Source organism: Chelon labrosus (genome assembly GCF_963514085.1).
Source record: "Chelon labrosus genome assembly, chromosome: 5".
NCBI lineage: Eukaryota > Metazoa > Chordata > Actinopteri > Mugiliformes > Mugilidae > Chelon > Chelon labrosus.
The window spans coordinates 25,104,040-25,120,628 of record NC_140341.1 but is presented as its reverse complement, the minus strand read 5'-3'; the positions used below and the strand labels follow the sequence as shown (position 1 = coordinate 25,120,628).

Below are 16,589 nucleotides of genomic sequence, written 5' to 3'. Positions count from 1 at the left end.
GCACATAAGAATAGCACCAGGTGCTATATTTAATTAAAACATGATTAAATAACCATTGTTGTTGAAGACATCTGTAACATAAACTGCAGAGGATCACAAGTTAAGACTACAAGTATTTCAGTCAACATAATTTGGTTACACTGTAAAAAAAAAAAAAAAAAAAAAAAAAACGCTATAAAAGCAGTCCGTTTTGTGGAAATGTAGCATAGAGGACAAGACAAGAAACATTTACAAATGTAAATAATGTGTTACAGGCCAAAAGGTGAATTAGCATCCTCCGTTTACATTCAAAGATTAACATATTAGCTCAGTTTTATTTAGACTGCAACTTGTGAGAAAAAGTACGTCACATGTAAACAAGCTATAACGCAAGTAAATGTAGGGTTTAGCCAGTTGAAAACAGTTCTATCAAAGACAAAATAAGGTAAAAAACTGTTTTCTCAGTGTTTTTTCAGAGTGGTCTCACCTCTCCAAAGTTCGATGTGGAAATGATGCAGCATCGTGTTTCTATGACAACGGAACACAACAGAACATTCTAGGGATGATGTCACTATCACATTTAGTTCTGTGCATGTTTCATTGTCCAGGAGTGAGTTGTGTTACTTTTCATCCTCATGTACCTGCCAGCATTTGACTTAGATGCATCAAACATGAAATAAGACAACATATGGCAACAAACACACAACACCATTAGAAAGCTGTCCATCATGACATTATTATATCCACATGATTTCAGTTAACATGTTGATCAAAAATACAGTTTTTGGTTGAACTGAGTCAGTTTGTTTTCAGCGGGATGGAAAGAAAAGTTTTTATTTACAAATCCATTCTTGGCATAATTCTTACATATTTATCTTCTCTTTTAAGCTTAAAATGTTGAAAATACAATATCTGTTTTAAGGACATTATGACCACCTTCCTAACATTGTGTAGGTCTCCCTTGTGCCTCCAAAACAGTTGTGACTCATCAGAGAATGGACATGGACCTTCTGAGGGTGTCCTGTGGTGTCTGGCAACAGAATGTTGTTAGTGGGGGGCCTTTGGGTCCTATGGGTTGAGGGGAGGGGCCTCTGTGGATCATCCCACAGACACTTGATCAGTTTGGGATCTAGTGAATTTGGAGGCCAGGTCAACATCTTGTGCTGTTCTTCATGTTTTTTGAGTTGTTCCTAAAGCGTTTTCGTGTGTGTGCCTGTGTCAGGCTGCATCCTGCTGGGGATGGCTGCTGCCATCAAGGAGTGTCATTGCTATGGAGTGGGGGTGCCTGGTCTGGTCTACGTGACCAAGACCATTAAGCAATCAGCAAGAAGTCAAAACTTTGAAGGACTGAGACTGACAGTGTGTCCACACTACAAAAGCAATAGACTACAAATCATTTTAAATGGAAGTCGACACTGGCTGCTGATGAACGTGACATGCAACAAATCGTAGTCATTACTTGTAACATGGAATGATAGCACTGAAGTGTAATGGCGGCTGAGATTGTCTTTGAATATGTTTGTCAAGTGCTTTATTTTAACAGCTGGAACACTCGTAGTAACTTCATAGTAGGACTGACGGTAGTTCCCAACATTTTTTTGGCTTCTGATTAACTAAGATAAAGAGTGATCTATTTGTAGCCCCTCGACACGTACTCCGCAGACTGCTTTCCTGTTGTTCATTAGTTGTTGTTGGATGCAAGAACTGTAAGGTCAAAGGTCAGATGTACTCATGGACCTGAAAGTTTTCTTGCAGGTATTTTTTTTTTCTCATTGGTTAAATACTCGAGCAACACTGGATGTTAAGTTTTAAAGGATAAAAAAACAAAACAAAAAAAAAACTTTATTGCTTTGGTTAAACGATTGGCCAAACATGAGCTGTCAATCTTTCATCTTTTGGTGAATCTGAGCTCGATTGCTCAACATTTCAAACTGTTCCAAGTATCAGTGCCAGCAACTTGTGAAGAAGTCTATACCTGGGTGATGACATTTGATGGAAAGTGATTTATGAATCAGTTAATGTACAGGTAGGTGGGACTTCCTGCTGGGCATTGCTGTCTGTCGCACCTCCTCTGGTGCCCATGGGTCAGCTGCGGGGTCATCAGCCTGGAACCACTATTCTTCAATGTTTCACCCCTTTAATCCTGGAACGTGTCCTGGTGGCGGGGCTGAATGTTGTATACTCTGGAGGTGGATAAAGAAACAGGCCTGCCAGGCACACTCATAAGCGAAAGTAGATAACGTCTTGTTATGTCATGGACCCGTGAACCTCTCACACAGTTTTTTGGAATTTACAAGGAGGCAATAATACAAACATGTCTTGTAAAAAAAAAAGCTAGACATAATCTTTTGTCCTTTATGCGTAAACTAAAAACACTCGCCTAAAAACATTTCTATATCTTGCATATGAAGGTCTCAAAGATCTCATTATGCTGAAATGAAACTCCTCATGTGTCTGTGTCCTTTTCTTTGGAAATGTCATTGACTATATCTGGCCCTTTCTGAGATGTGCTCCCTCTGACTGAGTCACTGCTGAAGAGGAACTACACTTCTCTGCAGGTGTGAGAATCCACAAATTATAGACGCTTTGAAATTAAACCAATCCGCTGCATCATTTCCTTCCTAATGGGCACTGACACATTATTAAAAAGTAGGCCGTTAACTCTTCATGGAATGCCATGGCCCCTAAGTTTGGTTTTCTGTCATGGGCATTCGTAATTTCATCTTTAGGTTTGTCAAGGTGTACAATTATTGCAAGCTTCATGTTCCGGCTTGTTTTAATGGTCTTGAAGTGCAGTACATAGAAAGTATGTGGTTTAAACATAATATTTTAACGAAGAAATGCAGCAGCCCCCCCTACATTGCAGTGGTATAGTCCACCTCTCTCGCTTGCCCCTCCCTCCCCCACACACACAGCAGGCACACACCTTAGGTTTTGCTGACCATCTGAGGCGTGTGGCACCTGTAAGTTACCAAACAAAGATCTATTTACTATATCACTCAGCACCAACACATTACAGTCATTAGCAACAGCCCTAACTTTTACTGTTGTTGTTATTGTTGAGTAGGAGTTTGCTAGCTGACGTTTTTTTCTCTCTCTGGCAAGTTAATAGTGCAGGTTGTCCATCAACCACTGTCCACAGTTTATATTGGAGCTGCTGTGCTGTTGTTAAGCTTTTGGTAGGCATATGTGTTGATGTTAAAGCCAAAGTTTAAGACTAATACTGCCTGTAAACCTATGTGTATCAGCTGATTAATATAACAAAGTGATGATAGGAGTTGCATCAACCCTCTACCCTCTAAGAATCAGCCCTGTGACTAACACAAGATATTATGACGTGAAACCTTATTCGAATTTTGAAACTGATTACTGCACACGAGGGCCCTCTTGATCAGTAACACATTGTGTCTTTTAGATTTGAACCCAAGTTTTTATAAATGTGTATAAATGTTTGGTATCTCTGTAAACGTTTGATGAAGTTAAGGCTTCATTTCTAGAAGATGCTCGTGCTGTCCCGCAATTTCTATCTCTTGATCTGCTGTTTGGCGTTCATACATTATTGAAAACTTAAGTGTTAATGTGTATGTTAAACATACAGACCTTCTTGCAATAGTTAATTTGCATTATGTTATGTTTTTGTTGCCCCTAGGACGAATTGATATTTCCATAAATATTTAATTTGCATATGTCTAATTATTTTGTTTACAAGTTGTCCAGAATATCTTTTGTTCAGTTTAATATTCCAGTCTGTATTATATGTTCAGTTTAACGTAAGCACTGAAACATATTCTGCAGCTTTAAATAGTTTTCACAGTGTACCTGGAAGAATGCTGCACAGCAAACACCATTTAGTTTTATGGCATGTTGTAATTTCTCGCTTATGAGTCTGCCATTCATTTTATATTACGGTTTTGAAGTTGTAATCTGAATTATGTTGCTGTAGAAAGTGCGGTAAGAGCGTGTGATCACTGTGAGTAGGTCGGTAAATACTTCTCCAGCTTATCAATTTGGCTAGACATCAAGGACATCGCAAACCACTCAAGCCTGGTAGAACTTCTGGCCTGATTGGAAGACTAAGTACTATAGCAAGGCTCTGTAGAGGCTTATGGGTAAACCTCTTATCAAGTGTCTTCATGGGAGCACTTTGAACCTTACCCTATGAAGTACCCCAACGAACGGGCTAGCCCAGGTCTAGCTGACATGATTTAACCCAGTAGACATTTATGGATGCTGGGTGCTTGTAGGAATATATAGAAGTGCACAACTGGATGTCCTTTCAATGAAAAATAATAAGTGCCCCCACATGTGAAAAAGATATTATAATATGATGCTTAAAAATTATTTTTGGGGGTCTTACTAAAACCTAGTCTATTCGTTGCTTGGTGGTAGCAACCTCTGCAACTTGGCTTTCAATCAAATTCATCAGGAGACCTTGCAGCTATCTGACAAGCTCATCCTGGGAGATATAAAAGTGCTGATGACTCATCAGCATGGAAAAAGCCACAAAGTTTATACGTAGAGAGTTACCGTACTGTTTGGTCTTTTTGGGCCGACAGGGGAATGGTTGCCCAGAATGTGCCGAGATTTGTGGCGAGACGATCGCTGATGGAGGTCTAGGGACGCAATCTTTTCTTTGACGCAAGTAAAGGGTGCCACAAAGACAGGAGTTTGACCACTTGTCATGTGTGGTGCAAAAAGGGCAATGACCCAGTGCCAGGACACACACACACACACGCACACACACGGAGGCAAGGTCCGATCAAATAATACAGTTCTGTTTAATGAGACAGACCTACAACCAAAGGCGTAGCAGATCTGGGGCATGTCAACAAAGAGTCCAATAAAAGAAATGCCAAAAGTAGAAGAAGTTAAAAGGAACAGGAACAGCTAGGAGGAAATAGACTCATGGAAGACTGATGACAAAAGGACTAATAACAAAATAACTAAGAATTAATGAGGGAACAAGACGTAGGTGAGACCATTTAGGGAGGAGCTAATAATCACAGACAAAAATCACACAATACTGTAAAGCATTCTTCTAGTGAAGAACATGAAATATTATGACACCCACAACACACCATTATAAACAAGCAGACTGATCAAATATTCGCACACCAACATATTCTCCCCTCACCCACATGATCTCCAGGGAGTTTGAGTGGTTCTGACAGAAACACATTCCATCACATGACCCATAAGCTGACCCTAACACAGACCACTTGAGTTTGACCTAGATTTCCATTTAATGGGATTGTCATACATGGATGGGTTTCAAAATCTGGAGAGAGAGAAGAGACAAAATATCATATAATCATTTACTTTTACTGCTGTGGCACCCTAATTATAAAACATGTCACGTAACAGCGCAAATAGTGGAACCTCCCCATCGTCAAGGCCCCAACTGTGTCCTCCTTTTGTCTGTTTGTGCGTGTGTGTGTGTGTTTCTGACTGCCAGCAGAGAGGACCTCCTTTTTTTTAATAGTGAGGGAGAAGGCTCGCTGGCTCATCTGATAAAAAAAACTTTAACCCTTATTTTTTATTCATAGATCAGCTGTTCATAAAGCCGTCAGCTAGCTATGACTCACCGCCTGTTTGAAGGCAAGGAGCATGCTGCTTCCTACTGGAAGTACAGGGTCTCTCCATCAAATGATCTACTGCAACATGTGTTGGACTTCCTGGAAAAGAAGGTACAGTAAGTGCAGGTGGCAAACAAGTTAGTTTAACTATTTATGCTGAAATTTACAAATGTCAGAATTCTGTTCCAGGCACCTTTGTCAAGCTGATAACTTTACAACGATACATTTGTTAGAAAGGTCGGCCCTTCGAACTGGCGGTGGATGTGGGTTGCGGATCAGGGCAAGGCACGCTGTGTCTGGCCAAACACTTTGCGTCTGTGGTGGGAACAGACGTGAGTCCTGCGCAGCTAGAGATGGCTGTACAACATGCTAAAGAGCCAAACATCACATACAAGTAAGCATGGACCTCCCATGAAAAAAGCTTGTCTGAAAATAAATACTACTAAATTGTGTCTCCTGTCAGATATTTTTTCTTGTGCCATAATTTTAACCTAACAACAAGAAATGATGGCATGTTAAAAGATCATTAGAATTATTAAATAGGGCTGTCAATCGATTAAAATATTTAATCGCAATTAGTCACGTACTCTTCACCGTGGTTAATCACAAATTAATTAATTACATTTTTTTTAAAAATCTGTTATAAATGTAACTTAAAGCATATTTTCAAGGTTTAAACACTCTAATCAACATGGTAGTGAACAAATTTGACTGTTTTTGCAAATGCATGTCATTATAATTGCAACAATCCAGAACAATGATAAATATTGTCCACAATGTTCTCCAGAATAACTCAAAGAATAACTCAAATGTTCTGCATTCTCCAAAAATGTGCTTCGTCTAAGTTGCAAACTATCCAGCGTGGTCTGCCTTTGGCAAGGGGGGTGCCGCGGGCTCTCTGTGTGCTTGGCCAGCAAATGGTATTTGAGACTGAACGTAGTCCAGTGGTAACTTGATTCACATACACAGTAAATGCATTACTTGCCATTCGAAAGACTCTTTTCTTTATCCATTTCTGTTAAAAACAACGTTACGTCAGAACGTTACTGCTGCATTGCTTCCTGATTCCCAAAACAGGGGGGCCAAGGGTCAAATCACAAAACGTGCATGCGTTAATGGTGCTTTGCTGCGTTGAAAAGAATGTGCATTAATGTAAAATTATCACGTCAACATTAATAGCCTTATTTACGCTCACTGGCCAGTTCATTAGGTACACGTGTGAAAACAATTGCATGGTAATATGACAGTCCTCCGCTAAATCCTCCTCCTGACTGTTCTAATATTCAGTTTATGTTGAAACAGTGTCAGAAAGATGGTAATTCAACTGGATGACCATTTTGGACGATATAGTTTGTGGTGATGTTGAACTGGATTGAATTAAACACTAAAGTGTTTCTCTTATTTAGGCCAGCTCACTGACAGTACAATGGGGTTAATATAATAGACAGGAGGCAGTACTACAGAATAGAATTAAATAGTTCTACCAAATGAAAGCACAGTTCAATCAACAGCTCCCTCAGTTATTTTATGCAAATATTGAATATGATGAAGCTAAAACTTAGTGCAAGACTGTTATATTTATATGTTTTTGCATGTTGTACCTAATGAACTGGTAAGTAAGTGAGTAACACATCATTTGTTCAGTTCTAGTAAGCTACTTTATTGAATCTTGGCTCAAGCAGGAGCAGCGTACCACCGTGTGGGCCTCACAGCGTGACAGACTTTCAGGAGACAAGGCTCACATTGTTTCTGCTTGAGCCCTGCGCTGTCAGAACTTCTGCATAAACATCCTGCATTCATGTCCAAGTTGAAAAACGTCCCTGCGGCTGGTCAGAAGTTTGATTTGGTTCCTGTTCCATCTTTAGACAGTGTGTGGCAGAGGAGCTGCCGTTGGCTGACAGCTCAGTGGACCTGGTGACGGCCATGTCTGCCTTCCACTGGTTTGACAGGCCGCGCTTTCTCCAGGAGGCCCACAGGGTCCTGAAGCCTCGCGGCTGCATTGCTCTGCTCAGCTACACCATTGACATGGAGCTCAGCTACCCTGACTGCTGCTCGCACACACTAAACCAAATCTGCAATGAGGTACCCACAGGACGTCCACCTGAGCAAAGTTAAAATGAATGTACACTGATGCATCAATCCCCTCTTTAAAAATAGAGACACTATCAGGCCATCCTGTTACATATACACACAGGAATTATCAGTTAAACTGCGTGTACACTTTACTCAGAGTCTCTGATTCTTTATGCACTGGAGCACACTTTAATACTCTTTCAGTATCAGCGGAGGAAGAAGTGTTCCAATCCCTCCACAGATTCTTAAAGTATCAAAAACACAAGAACTCTGTGTGCAGTAAAATGGTCCCTGTTAATGTTTTACTACAGTACGATATTTGTGTTTTGAATTAATATTGCCACTCCGAATGTGATGCATTTTACTTATGTGGGTATAGGCTGGGTTCATTTTAACCGATTTAGGACATGGTGGTTTAATGTACAGCAATTCATCACATTTTATAAAATCATCATCATGTAGTTCTAAATGCACAAACGTTTCAGAAAAACGACGACCTTTCCAGCTAATACTGTTCATATTAGTTATTTATCTTAGGAAGTTAGTGGAATAAAAGGTGCAAGATACTACAGTTTTGTCATTCATTTTTATTTATTTACTTTGTTTCAGGGAAGGGTTTCTTTTTTTTTTTTAGTTTAACTTGTATTATTTAGTTGTACTTTTTAGTTTTAAGTTTAGTTTTTTTTATTATTGACAATGTGGAGGACATTTGGTATTACTTTACAAACACAATCCTTAACAACTTGTGAACAATTGGTACTGAATGCGTTTTATGCAACTAGAGTTTTGCTTGTAAATGATGGCTTAAACAAGTATAATTTATAATTTGGCTTTTATTGGAATTTTATTTTGTGCAGAGAGCATTCTGTTAGTGTACATTACATTACTTATCAGCTGCAGCATTTATTTATGTATTTATTTATTTATGTATTTATTTAGTCCAGATCAGTTCATTGATTTGAATTTTAAAATGAACAACACTGCCATCATGTGGATGTTTTTGGTAAATACACCTTAACTCAGTGGCACAGTTGTTTCAGCTGTGTTTATTTGGGTTACGTACAATATGTTGTTCCAACTTTAATACTAGTATATACACTATCTCCGTAAAGATGTCTAGGTTTTAAAGCTGATTTATTATCACATTCATACAATTATGAAAAGTAACAATCTAATGACTCATTTTTTTCTTAACTGATCAGTTTTATGCAGCCTTGCAACCATACCGCAGTCCCATCATTGGTCAGAACTCTAAGGACTTGTACTGGGAGTCATATCAATCCCTTTCCTACCCTGAAAAAGAATGGTGAGTGACAACATGTTTTTGTTTGGATACTAATGCTGGTTTGTCATATTCCACATATCAGATTTTCTTTTGTAGACAGATTTTTTTGTATAGGACCCTTTTTCTGATACATGTTTAGCATGGAAAATAATTATATGAAAATATTTGCATCAAGGTACTGCAAACCAAGAAAAGAAACGCGTTCTCTCTACATGTGTGCTTGTTACAGGCAGGATTGTATGTGGGACAGAAAGACCATGCCTCTGTCCAGCTTCATGGGGTTTCTGCAGTCTCTCTCCTGTTATCAGACTATGCTGAGGGATGACCCAGAGAAAGCCACCAGACTCTCCCAGGACGTCTGTCAAAGGTAGACTGCAACACACATACATCACAGCATATACACTAATCAGCCATAACATTACAACATTATGGTTCTAGTTATTTGTCAAGAGAATAACACTGATTATCTGGTTATCATGACACCTGTCAGTGAGAGGGATATATAAAGTAGTAAGTGAACATTTTGTTCTCAGAGTTGATTTGTTAGAAGCAGGAAAAATATCCAAGTGGAAGAAGTGATTAATTTGACCCTGATGAGGGCCAGATTATGATGGCTAGACAATTTGGTCGGAGCATCTCTTGAACTGCAGCTCTTGTGGGGTGCTCCCGGTCTGCAGCGGTCAGTACCAATCAAAAGTGGTCTAAGGAAGGAAAAGCGGTGGCCCAGGCTCACTGATGCATGAGGGGAGCAAAGGCTGGTTCGTGCGCACGAGCTACTAAAGCACAAATTGCTGAAAAGGTTCATGCAGTGCATCACAGTGTGTTTTGTATGTGGCTGTGAAGCTGCAGACCAGTCAGAATGCCCATGCTAACCCCATCTCCACATCGTGTGCACTGTTCACGTGAGCATCAGAACTAGATGACGGAACAATGGAAGAAGGAGGCCTGGTGTGATGGATCATATTTTCTTTTTTATGATTCTTTACATGGTGCAGAAATGCCAAGGCTTAGTTTCCCACAAGAACATAACATTGTGATGAGATCTTAAATGTCATCCACTCTGCTGGTGGGTGGCTTTAATGTTGCAGCTGATCGGTGTAATCAATCATAATATGACATACTTTATTGTGTCATATTATGTGGCAAAAATGTGACACGTAAAAAAATATGAACATAATACATGCAACAGGTTTTAAATACGACAGTGACATAGACAGAAGTATTAGCTGAATATATACAGAAGAAAGACTAAATGTGTGAACAGGTTTTGTGGATGATGAGAATCCTTAAAATAGTCCTGTTGGTGAGGAAAAGTTTCTGGGTTGTTGTAAACTAATAGTGATGTCTCCCGTGTTCCTCTCCCCAGGCTGATGACTGTAATGAGGGTGACCTCTCCAGAGACAGAGGTGGTGGTGGCTGTCAAGTATTACTGCCTCTTGGCCTGCAAACCACAGGACGCCTGAGTCCTGCCGCCTCCTCTGTTCTGAACAAAGTCATGGAGCTGATTAATGACACACAAACTTGTGCTGCTTTTCTGTGTGCACGTTTCTCTTTGACATCTAAAATGTACTAGTTGGCGTCTTAGTTTGTGACTGTAGTGTAATCTCCAAGTTTCACCTTCAAATAGGCCACCTCGTAAAAGGAATATCTTCTTCTTATTATTATTCGCTTGCATTATTAATTAGTTTAAATACTGCATTTACCTGTACTAGTTTTATTCACTTGCTTCTAGTGCGTTAGACCATAGACTGATACCAGTCTTATGTTTTCCATTAAAGCTATAACTAGGGCTGGCTGCTAATTAGCTTAGCCTGGCATAAATAAAGAGAGAAACAGTTGGGTTTTTCTAGATTAAACAACATGTGCTCTGTATAATGTGTAAATGGTGCACTTCAGGCAGATCCTTCAGACAGTGCCAGGCAAGATGTTTTGCAACTGTTCCCTGTCTTGCTGCTAAGCTAAGCTAACTGGCTGCTATCAGTAGTTTCATGTTAACTTTGTAGAGATGAGATTGATATTTATGTTTTAATTGATACCTTTCTCCAACATATCTATTGCTATTAAACTCATGAAGCAAACATTATTTGTTTAACCTTCATCTTTTGAATGTATTTGCATCAAAAAAGCGAATTGGTGAAACATACTGAAACGTGCACTAGGTACACTAGTGAAAATGAGTGAATATTACAGTCCTGAACTAAATCTAAGCTTCATGACAGTCATGGTTTTCAGCATTTTTTTTTTTTTTTTTTTTTTTTTCCAAAATAACTGAGGGAGGTGTAGTAGGGAAGTATTTTCATTTGGTAGTACTAGTGAATAGTACTGTGCTGTACCGACACATGTTCCTATTATTTTGACTTTCAACAGTTAGAACAGTCATGAAGGACTGGTATATTAGAATGCATTTGTTTTCACTAGAGCATCTAATGGCCACTGATTGTATGAGGAATGCATAGGTGAATACATTGCTATATTTGAATATTATTAAAAGATCTTTTTCTAAGTCTTTTTGAAATAAATGTGCAGTCCTTAAATGAGTTGTGTAATGAATTTCCACTAGAGGGAGGCATTGGATTAAACATCCTGCTGGTTCCTTTACTGAACACAGCAGCTTTCTGACCTGGCACAGGATCACTGTCAAAATCCCTCCCTCTTTTTATGCAGGTAGACATAAAGACAGCGTGCGATCTCACAGGTTTCGGGTTTATGGCCCGGCTGTAATCCCAAAGTCTCTGGTGACAGGTTAAGATTACACATCTGTGAGGGAAAGAAACTCTTTCACGTAATCACTTTTACCAGGAGGTGTAAATGGAGCCAGTCGGATTGATGCCCTTCTGAGTCTCGACTAGTCTGTGGGAGATTCTCAGTCGGACTGTTTAATTTGCTGCCATTGTCCACAATTTCTCTTTTTCGATTTCGCACACAAGGACAACTACTTAACAATTCAGGGACAATCAACTCCCACTGATTTGACATTGCAGACTATAGGGTTTCTTGTTTTAAAGAGTTCTGACAAATTGTCAGCAGTCTATCTTTTAGATATTTGGGTATAATTCTTCTTTAGTCTTACAGACTTTGTTATTTGCCATGTTTGTTATCCTTAAACAGCCTCCGTCTTAGAATCTGAATCTCAGTCCACGCTAGAGACGTGAATTACAAGCATACTGTAGCGTTGCCATCTCAAAAGTGTTAAACCGTCAGTGCTTTTGTGCTATTGGTATAGATGTTACGTGACACCGTGTCCTGGATTGACTGTAACTGACAGGTGTTTGAGTGGGCGTCTTTGTTTTATCTGCACTCGGTAGCACAGAGGCAGAAAATCCGTTTATCTTTTGACTGTGAGATACTTTGGGTTTTTTTCATCTCTGACCCCGCCTGGTAATTCGGAGGAGTTTTTGTGTAGGTGTAGTTTTGTAATAGACTGTGTCACTGATCAAAAGGAATAGTTACGTAGTTGTAGCTAGCACAGGTTTCTTATGTTTTCTCTCGTCTCTTGACCTGAATGCAGTGCAGTGCATGGTTATATTGGTATGGAGGTTCAAAAAGCAAAAAAAAAGTGTGAAAAAAGCAGAAAAAAATATTTTAATCGTCACAGTTTAATAATCATATAAGCCACCGTCTTTACTGTTTTCTGTGAATATAATGTTTCTTATTCACACTGTAAACCCTCAATGTAACTTTTTGTTGTTTTACTTAACTACAGTTTAGCTGATTTAAACTGAGGCTACATTCAACAATGTTTGTTTTGTTAAATGGAAATTAAATGTGGGACCATCCGGCATATCTGAGCCTTCCTTTTTGTGGGTCGCCTCAGTTTACAGATTACAGATGCAATCAATAGCTGTCCCTCCTGTGCCATCAGATCTCTTCTCACAAGCTGTTTTGCAAGTTTCAGCTTCATTTGATCAGTTTTTAATCTGTTTTTGAAACATTAATCCTTCTGTGTATCAGTAGCTGCAGTCTCTTCATCTTTATGGGCTGTCCGTCAGAGGTTTATACGAGGAATACTGTTTATACTCATGCAGATTGTTATGTGCAGCAAAGTTTTGTAATGTTGTATTTTCTGTGTTTGTTTTTTGCATAATATTGGTTTACATTTTATTTGCATCACAATTTCTGCTTAAAGTCAAACAATGCAAAGTAATGAGTTTTATTACTGTGCATTAGTTTTGTGCAGTGCCCGATTACTTCATCATTTCCTTTATTGCTTACCACACTCGCCATGTTTTCCATGGCCAAAAAAAAAAGAAAGAAAGAAAAAAAAAGAAATACCCAATTAAATTCTGTATTAAAGCAGTGGGAACATCAGTAGTGGGCTCACTTGAAACGGGTGGTGTACGAAGCCAGTTTCAGGCACAGGGTAGGTGTGGAGTTCAACTGTTTAATCAGGGAGCCACAGATGGGAAAACAAAACTCAGGCAAATAAGAGCTAGGAGGGCTGCAGAAGGCTGAGATTACAGGGAGCTAGACAGAGCAGATGAATCGGAGATGGGCAGGATTGCTAGCGGGTAGTCCAGCAGAACACTACTGGAAGTTTTAAAAAAATTATACTGTATTGATCCCTGAGGGGAAATTATGTTCCTGCTGTTTGACCCATCCATTTGTTCACACAGTAGTGTGTACAGTTGGAGCAGTGGGCTGACTGCGCCTGGGGAGCAAGTTGGTGGGTTAGGTGCTTGCTCAGGGCACCGCAGCCATGGACACAGGGGGGAGGTGAACCTGGGACCCTCCGGTCCCAAGCCACACCTCTAACCACTACGCCACAGCTCCCCTTTAGCATGGCAAACAACAAATAAGTGAATGTGTGACTGGTGAAGGGGCAGCACAGTGGTGTGGTGGTTAGCACTGATGCCTTACAGCAAAAAGGTTCTGAGAGGGGAATGTCTGGCTGAACTGTGACATCACTGGGTAAGACCATGTGTGAGGTGGAAAGTAAATTAAAAATCTTTTGTCTTAGTCATATCTAATGCACGGTAACCTTTGGTTCAGCCATGATCGGTTCCTGCAGATTGAGGAGTGTATAAAAGCAGAGGCATTTGTTTTGAGAGAAATTAAATGAGATAAGAATCATCTTGCACCAGCTGAATGAAGTTTCAAGAGTCTGCCTCCCACACCGTCTTTTAACGAAATAATATGGAAGACGTGTCAGGAGTCGCACACAACACAAGTCCCCCTGAAAGGAATAGGAAATGAAACTACTTTTCATGTTTGAACACACAAAAATGAGTTAGGGCTTATTTGCATGCTCATTTGTTTCAGTCATGAGAAACGTCCTTCATCCTCCATCTATATTCAACTCAAAGAAAGTTCCAATGATTTAGCAGACGTTCTCATGAGGGCATTTTTTTTAACTCAAAAGTTTGTCCCAGATCGTGTGTTTATGACAAAGAAAGTGGACTCTTTACGTAAGTGATGCCAGGCTCTCAATCGGTTCAAAAACTGACGAGAGAGCTGGACCGACTTCAAACCAAGAGAGTTGTTCTGTCAAACATAGAGTGTGGCAGCTGCTCTACAGATGTTTCTGTCTTCTCGGCGAAAGTCTGTGTGGCAGAACTATCTCACTGCATCTGTGTTAAAACTATGGATGGTATTTTATATTTTCTTTCGTTTGATTTAGTTATTAGGCTAGCCAAAGCCAGACTGGATACATGTGTGTGAACTGGAGGGGCATGAGTGGAACAGTAAGGTTACACGGGGCAGAGGTTCAGGACTTTAAGTACTTAGGGTCAGTGTTCCAGAGAAACAGGGATGGAGGAAAAGAGGTGAACAGGCGTGTGCAGGCTGGATGGAATGGGTGGAGGAAGGTGTGATAAAAGAGTAGCAGCAAGACTGAAAGGGAAGGTTTATAGGACAGCGGGGAGACCAGCGATGTTGTGTAGTTTAGAGACGGTGGCTTTGAGGAAAAGACAGGAGGAAGAGCTGGAGGTAGTAGAGTTGAAGATGTTGAGGTGTTCTCTGGACGTGACCAGGATGGATAGGATCAGGAATGAGTACAGGTTGAGGCCACATCGAGATGTTTTGGACTTGTTCAGAGGAGGGATAGTGAATATATTGGTTGAAGGATGCTGAGGTTAGAGCTGTCAGGCAGGAGGTCTAGGGGAAGAGGAGGTTTATGGATGTAGTGAAGGAGGACATGAAGGTAGTTGGTGTGAGAGAAGAGGATACAGAGGATTGGGAGAGATGGAAGCAGATGATTTGCTGTGGTCAACCCCTGTAGGGAACAGTCTAAAGGAAAAGAAGAATTTTTAACAACAAGAGGTAAAAAGTGCGACCTTTCCTCTCATGACTTCACTCTTGAAGTCACCTGCTGCTATAAGCCGTGGATTAGTCTGTGACTTCTAATGCTCGCGAACACTGCATATTGCACATGAGCTTTTTTTTTTTTCTCTCGCCCAGAAACAGCTTGACATTTGGTTTTATTTGTCAGAGCCTGTTTATTGTCAAAATCACCATTTTGCTATACTCATCTACTCTCATCTAACAGGAGCTCGAGGAGCCACTCTGTCTGTTTATGTCTTTTCCTGACAAGTGGTTGTCTTGTAGACATTAACCTGCAATGTTAAACTATAATTCTTACCCTGCTCAGAATCAACTGCTAAAGTTGCAGTAATTTTAGCTCATATTTATTCTGAAGTTTAGAAGCTAAATGATCTGCGGAGGCACCACTAAAACACAACAAAGTTGAGGTAGCAGAGACGCTGCAGATTCTCTGACTGGGCGTCCGTACCCATTCGTGCTGATTTGAGGCAGATTTGCTTTGCGTTGATTTGAATGGTATAGTGGTCAAGTCGCTGGGGACCCTGGGGGCATCTATTAATCATCTGTTCCGCTACCACATTTAGATTTCACGTCTAGATTTTCTGATATGGTAATAAAAACTGTGCCGCATGAGTAGAGTAGTCATACAGTACAAAATGGGATTAGTATCATTATGACATGAGCATTAGTCATGTTCTTGGAGAGAACTGTTTTTCTTTAAACTGGGGAGACACTGCGCACATCCGGGTCATTTGGTCCAGCAGGGAGAGCGAAGCCCCAGGTGTAATGCTGTGTTTCTACATGATTAAGATTGGAGCCACTGGGGCTCCTGTCACGGCCGCTCCAGTCGTACTCTGATCTGAATTGACAGCCCGACGTGATTTTGATGTGCATTCCCAGTAACCAGCGCTGATTTTTTTATAAGCTAAGCAATCTAACGCCATCATCATGTTAAAATTGCAATTAGTTCCGCGCTTTGGTTTGTGATGAAACATCTGCAAAAGTAAAGACGTTCACATCAGCCGCAGCTGTGCTCCGTGCTCAGTGCCAGTTAGCAACTGATTAGCATGTTAATTAACTTGGAGAGTGAACGTTTCTTTTGTGCAGCTGGACTCCAAGTCACATCCTCATGCGTGAACGAACAACCACCAATACTGTATACCGCGGTGAACATTTCTTCGAGTTTAGGAGACGTCAACAAAGATCTGACTGTTAAAGGCTCCAGGAAAAAAGCTATGCTCTGTAAAAACAAAGCTGGGGAAGCTGCCACACCCATCCTGAAAAGACTCATTGACTCTGATGGGTCAGCTTCAGTGACCTGAAAAGGCATCGCCCATGTTTGTGCCAGAAGCCGAGGCTCGTGAAGGAGAAAGACAAACGGGAAGGAGGGACATGACAACTTAAGATATCAGACACAA

At 40.3% G+C, this 16,589-nt stretch overlaps 1 protein-coding gene across 1 annotated transcript; it reads left to right on the top strand.

Annotated features, from left to right (window-relative positions):
* The first annotated feature begins 4,328 nt into the window (after positions 1-4,328).
* LOC311488692 (putative methyltransferase) lies at positions 4,329-10,587 on the top strand. Its single transcript, XM_084545545.1, has 6 exons — positions 4,329-5,666; positions 5,789-5,949; positions 7,421-7,637; positions 8,831-8,934; positions 9,143-9,280; positions 10,280-10,587. Exons 1-6 carry the CDS (start codon positions 5,556-5,558, stop codon positions 10,374-10,376), a joined length of 828 nt encoding a protein of 275 aa, XP_084401671.1. The 5' UTR covers positions 4,329-5,555; the 3' UTR covers positions 10,377-10,587.
* The last annotated feature ends 6,002 nt before the right edge of the window (positions 10,588-16,589 follow it).

What these genes read in the sequence shown, in the direction of transcription:
- LOC311488692 (XM_084545545.1), top strand. Translation starts at nt 5,556, where the DNA reads ATGACTCACCGCCTGTTTGAAGGCAAGGAGCATGCTGCTTCCTACTGG. An exon ending in TCCTACCCTGAAAAAGAATG is followed by an intron (nt 8,935 to 9,142) that starts GTGAGTGACAAC and finishes TGCTTGTTACAG; the next exon opens with GCAGGATTGTATGTGGGACA. An exon ending in TCCCAGGACGTCTGTCAAAG is followed by an intron (nt 9,281 to 10,279) that starts GTAGACTGCAAC and finishes TCCTCTCCCCAG; the next exon opens with GCTGATGACTGTAATGAGGG.